A 5,888-nucleotide genomic window follows, 5' to 3' on the forward strand; every position below is an offset into this window, starting at 1 on the left:
TAACTTCAGAATGGTGACGGTTCAGACAACAAATGTAGAGTAAGAAAGAAAGCTGATTTTATGAGTAAAAGGCTTTCGAAGCCATTAGGGCTTAGCTAAGTGTAAATCAAAAATTGTAAAGCATTTAATCATCAAGGTTACATACATATTTTTTTCTGCCAGCATCTTTAGCTTTCCATGAAATAGAAGCAGAAAAAGTTTGATGGATTAACTGCCTGTAAAACTGTATTTGAACTGGGTAGAGCACAGGTTCCTGCTAAGGTTGGATGTAAAAGCACTGATTTATTCAGATATAAACCACTCAAACACTTTGGAATATGGTTATCACAAGCTTACTGACAAATTTCAAGATGAAAATATAGCTTAGAAAAAGCATTTCAATTCATTAATCAAGATTAGACTTAAGTCATTGAAATTGGGTGTTAAAGCTTACTGAGCCTCTCTGGCATCTTAGAAGTGATGGTAAGCATGATAATGGTCCTTATCAAAGGGAAATCTCAAAAAAACCAAGTGCCACTTACCGTCTGGAGTAGTGCTTTCTCATGCAGCACATCTGAATACATGGATGATTGCTGGGTATGCATATTTCTGGGTCCTTTCTCACAACCACTGTGAATTACACTCTAGAGTACAGCCCAAACATTCTATATTTTTAACGAAGTATAAATGTGATGTTGATGTTAGGATGGTGACATTTGTCTAACCTGGTAAGAATTTAAGCTGAAAATGGCGATGGTGGGAAAAAGATCAAACGATTTTTTTTTAAAAAGGGGTATAGTCTTTAATGATATGGCAAAAAGCTTAAGTTCCAGAAAGATTGGATTCCATTATTTGGTATGATTATTTAAGTAAGTCAAACCTTTTCCTCAAATACATTAATTGGTAATTCCAAGTTAAGTGGGTGTTTTTATATAATGCGTGGGAAAGAGCGCCATACACATGTGAAAGAAAGATAATAACCAGATCTCACTGGATAGTAAATGTCTGTCAAAAGTTATTGCTCTTTCTCTGCCTAAAGGAGGATAAGGTTGTACACTAAAGCCCTTAATTACCTTGCCTTACAGGACCAGATTCAGGGAATGTCAAATTCTTATCATCTGTTCACAATGCCAAAACGACTTGAAACGCGACTATTAATGCTTTATTTTACAAAACTGGTCTCCTAATCCCTTCTAAACAGCATTTTATCTGGATCGGTTTTATTTTAACGACGACTGCAATTTTACCTTAAAATTAACCTTCCCGTCTTCCTCCTCTCCACTCCGCCCCTCAAAATTACAAGCTCCAAAAGTTTCACGTGGATTATGCGCCTCCTGCTAATACAAACACATACACCCCCACACAGAAACTTCTGACACTGCCCATCGAGGCCCCCAAATGCTTCAACAAAGCCTCTCCTGGGGTCTTTTCACTTCCAGCTTCCCCCCCAGGGCCAAGGCTCGGCCTCTACTGCGTTCCCCAGCAGTCCTGAAAGTCCGGTTGGTTCCGACGGGGCGGGGCGGGCCTGCTCCATTGGAGGCTGGCGGGGGTGAGCGAGTAGGACCCGTCCACCTTGCCTAAAAGCCGCCAAGTATTCGACCCTGTACCTGTTCTAGCAAGAATGTACCTACTTCACTAGCTAAGTTTTGCCTCGATTGGACTTTGGCAGCGACAAGAAAAACTTTTCAAAACTTTTGTCCAGCTTTTGCTCCCCCGCGCGTCCTTTCCTGATGGTTCGCCCCGGAGCCACGCCGGGGACGCCCTGTCCCCCTCCTTGCCTCCTGAGAGGCGCGCGGAGCCCCCGCCCCCGTGTCGGGTTGGACCGGCCCACGGGCGCGCACGGAGTGGCCGCTGCCGCGGAAACCGTCGGCCGAGGAGGCCCCTGCCCCGCGGCAGCATGGACTACCTGACCACATTCACGGGGAAGAGCGGGCGCCTTCTACGGGGCACGGCCAACCGCCTCTGGGGGCTCGGGGGTGGCGGCGAAGCCCGCCAGGTGTGCTTCGAGGATTACCTGAGGGAGCCCGCCCAGGGGGACCCCGGGTGCGGGTCCCCACGCCACCGGCACACAGCGCCGTCCAACCCCGAGGGACCTGGTGAGCCCAGCCTGCCTTGACCTCCCGCGCGGTCGGCCCGGGCTGAGGGCTGTGGGCGGGGAGGCGGATGTCTGGTTTGGGGTGCGTGGCCCGGGGAGGCGCCAGTGGAGAGCTGGGTGGGCAGAGGTCGCGCGGCCGGATGGTAGGTGCGCGTGGGCCAGACTGGCGGCAGGGCGGGGGTGACACGGGAGGACTCATTCTGCTCTGGGGACGGGAAACTTTTCTGCTGTCGGTGTCGCAGCTCTTCCTGCTCTGCTCTTCCTGCTTTCTTCACCCACACTTGACTTTCTTAACCCCGCTAAGTATTTCAAGGGTACGATCCATTCGTTTTTCCCTCCGACCAGGAGGTGAATATTGAACCAATTATGACGCCTGTCTTTTTCGTCTTTGAGATCCTTAAGAACACCGTGCCTAGTTTAGTTTGGGTGTGGATCAGTGTTTTTGATATTTGCCAACTGTTAGGATTCACTTCAGCACTTAATACTACTTTGGGGGAAAAAAAATGTTTAGCTTAACCTGAAGCTTAGCTGATTTTTGTATCATGTGTTTTGAAAGGCTGCATGTTGTTTTGAGGTGGCAGAACCTAGAAACTTTTTCTCAATTACATTTATACTGACTGCTATGTTAGTTTTCTTTCATCGTAGTGACTTTGTACCTTTTTTTTTTTTTTTTTAAATCTGTCATGGTATGATATTGCTGTTATGGAATTTTTAAAAGTACTTGCTGAAGAGGTATTAGCATAATGCATATGCTAAATTCTCCAATGCCATTGGCTTTCTCTAAGTTGATAAGAAGCATTCTATTTTGCTTCATTCGTTTACTTGTTTTAATATGCATTTTAGTATTATGAGTAATTATGTGAGCATTAAAGAGTCAAGAAAATAGAGACAAGCATAAAGAATATAAACTCCATAACCTCACATCCTGCCATTCTTTTTAAAGCAGTGAAAGAGGGAGGACATCTATTGATCTGTGAGTGGGTGTGTAACTTAAGCTTTGCAGAAACTTGAATGTTAAAATCTAATTTTAGCATGACCCCTTTTAATAATTTTCTTCACAATAAAATATCCTGTCTTTACACTTCCTGTTTATGGGATTAGAAAATGAAAAAGGGGGATACATTTTTTTGTGCTTTAAAGGACATTAACCAGATACAGAATCCTCTTAAAGGTGAGACCAGGGATGAAGGCTGGAACTTTAAATTATTTGAATAAAGGATTTTTTAATACATCATTAGTTGCTTATTGAAAACAATATATAACCAGCCTCTAGATAGAGAATTCAAAAGTATGTGGTATAACCAGGTAGAAATATGATCTACTTTAATAAATATGCCCAAACATATACATCCACTTCATTCAGAAACATTTGTTGAGCACACTGCTATAACTGACACTCTTGTTTTGAGCTGCAGCTTCAAAGTACTTTACCAATTCCTCTTCTGTTGAAGCTGCCTTATGAACTCATGGCACATAATTTTTTAATTAAATTTATCAGGTCAACATTGATTAATATAAGTTTTAGGTGTACAATTGTATAATACAATATGTGCTCAACACTCAAAGTCTAGTCTCCTTTGACCCCCTTTAAAATATTCATTGTGCCCCCAAATCTTGACACAAGTTAGAGAGTACTTGTGATGTCACAGTTATGTAGGCAGGTACATACTAGCACTAACTGGCTGAAATAATTTGTACAAGTAATTAATCTCTTTTGGCCTATGTTTTCCTGTTTGTAAATGAGGTTGATTGGATGATTCAAAGGTTCTCAATTCTAGAGTTTCTTTCATTTGGAACAAAACCAGTGAAAATAATGGATGATAAAGCCAGAAAATAGCATTTGGAGCTATAAATGTTGTAGGTCTATAAAGCTATGCCTACAAATTCTGAAAGCAGTTTAATAAGTGCCCCAGCAATAATTTGATCACCCCCCCTACCATTCATAGAATAAATACAGCCTCCTAAATTGGCTCCTTTGAGAGGCAGCATGTATATATATACACATGAAAAATAAATGGTTATTAATTTCCAGTCAGCTTTTCCTTAAAATGAGAACTCTGTTCTTTGCAGCTGCCTACTAAATGGGTTTTAGCTATAGGGTTTTTCTTTACATTTGTGTCCCTCAGAGTAACTAGCTATCAGTCTGTTTTTAAAGGATGTATTGTGCGCTTTCTGCTTGTGACTACCCTTACTTGAGATTTTTATAACATCTGCTTACGTTCCTATTGTCTGTCACTCTTCCTCCAATTCTTTAAAATGTCCTGTGTATTGTAGTGGTATTTTTTGTTATTACTGATCTTGCCCTTCACCATTTCATGTTCAGTAATGATGTTGATAAAGTAGTTTCACCATTGACAGGTTAAAGACGAACCAGGTAAAATTTGGATGAGATGCTTCTGATTTTACTGTTTCTATAGCCAAACTCCTTATTTTGGACTGTTGGTGTTATGCCTTTTTATGCCTCTCCAAGGTGGCTTCTTTTGCTATTACCAGCTTTTAGCATTTGCTGACTCCAACATTATAGTCCTTTAGGGAAAAATGTAGTTGAGACTTAGACATATTAAAGAGTTTATCTAGTTAATAACAATTAAGGAAAAAAAAAATCTTGTGATGCAATTCTTGTTCCTGCTTAAAGTGTAAATTATGATTTGATTCAAAAAAAATTTATTTGGACCTTGATTATATTTTTTGTTTGGAAGCATGACCACAAGCCTACATTATATAGCCTTTAAAATTATTCACCTCACTAGATAATATGGTAATAAATAAGTGCAAATAAATAGATTTAACAAGTTTAGATTCTCAACTTACTATAATATAGTTTTTATCATAAACTGGCCTGTTATGTCAACACTGTTTTCCCACTTGGTAACAGGATACTTTAAACATATCTCAGTCCTATTTAAATTTTATTTTTATTTACTTTCAGCAGTTAAAACAGTATCTTTCAGGGGAAATAGTAACAAAAATAATAGCTGCTAAGCACATTCTATGTGGGGCAGGCACTAGCAAATATTTTTATTTAATCCTAATAACAACTCTGTTAGATAGGTACCATTCATTATCCCATTTTCCTGATGAAGAAACTGAGCCTGATAAGAAATGGATTGCAGAATCCATTTGGGTGTTATCTTCATTTTTCTGAGAGTTATGACCCTGCCATACAGGAAAGATGTGAGAAGAAAGCAGAATTTTATCATGTAAGATGTTAAAGTTAAAACAAGTTAGGTAAAGGGTAGGATGGATTGTCATTGAAATTTCTTTAGAGTTAGAAAGATTAAAATGACTGAGCTGAAAATGCAAAATCCAATTACAGTGTTCAAACAGATATATTTTAAGTTAGAAATCACAGATGCACATGATCTGGAAGAGTTATAATTGTTTATCTTGAACCCAGGAATGACCAGATGCCTCTAAAACAGAGGTCCCCAACCTTTTCGGCACCAGGGACCGGTGCTCCTATGAGAATCTAATGCCTGATGATCCAAAGTGGAGCTGAGGCGGTGATGCTAGCGCTGGGGAGCAGCTGCAAATACAGATGAAGCTTCTCTTGTTGGTCCATGTGCTCATCTGCTGTGCAGCCCAGTTCCTAACTGGCCACGGACCGGTACAGGTTCATGGCCTGGAGATTGGGGACCCCTGCTCTAAAGGATTTGGAGTACTAATTGTTGCAGTGGCTACAGTTAAGCGCTGCAAAACAATGTTTTTGTCAATGACATACTGCATAGATAATGGTGGTCCCATAAGATTATAATAGAGCTGGAAAATTCCTATTGCCTAGTGACTTTATAGCCATCTTAACATCGTAGCACAA

General features: G+C 40.7%; 1 protein-coding gene across 9 annotated transcripts in view; it reads left to right on the forward strand.

Moving 5' to 3' along the window:
- Positions 1-5,888, forward strand: part of OXR1 (oxidation resistance 1) — a 405,984-nt gene that overhangs the window by 325,587 nt on the left and 74,509 nt on the right. The window contains exon 1 of one of the 9 annotated variants that reach the window (XM_011369446.2): positions 1,715-2,075. The exons of 7 other annotated variants lie outside the window; for them this stretch is intronic. In XM_011369446.2, the coding sequence (XP_011367748.1) occupies positions 1,877-2,075 (199 nt within the window). In that variant the 5' untranslated portion in view covers positions 1,715-1,876. Of the gene's footprint in view, positions 1-1,714; positions 2,076-5,888 lie in introns of those variants that run through there. One more of the 9 variants, XM_011369445.2, reaches the window with a different exon arrangement.

Source organism: Pteropus vampyrus, unplaced genomic scaffold (genome assembly GCF_000151845.1).
Source record: "Pteropus vampyrus isolate Shadow unplaced genomic scaffold, Pvam_2.0 Scaffold149, whole genome shotgun sequence".
Lineage (NCBI taxonomy): Eukaryota > Metazoa > Chordata > Mammalia > Chiroptera > Pteropodidae > Pteropus > Pteropus vampyrus.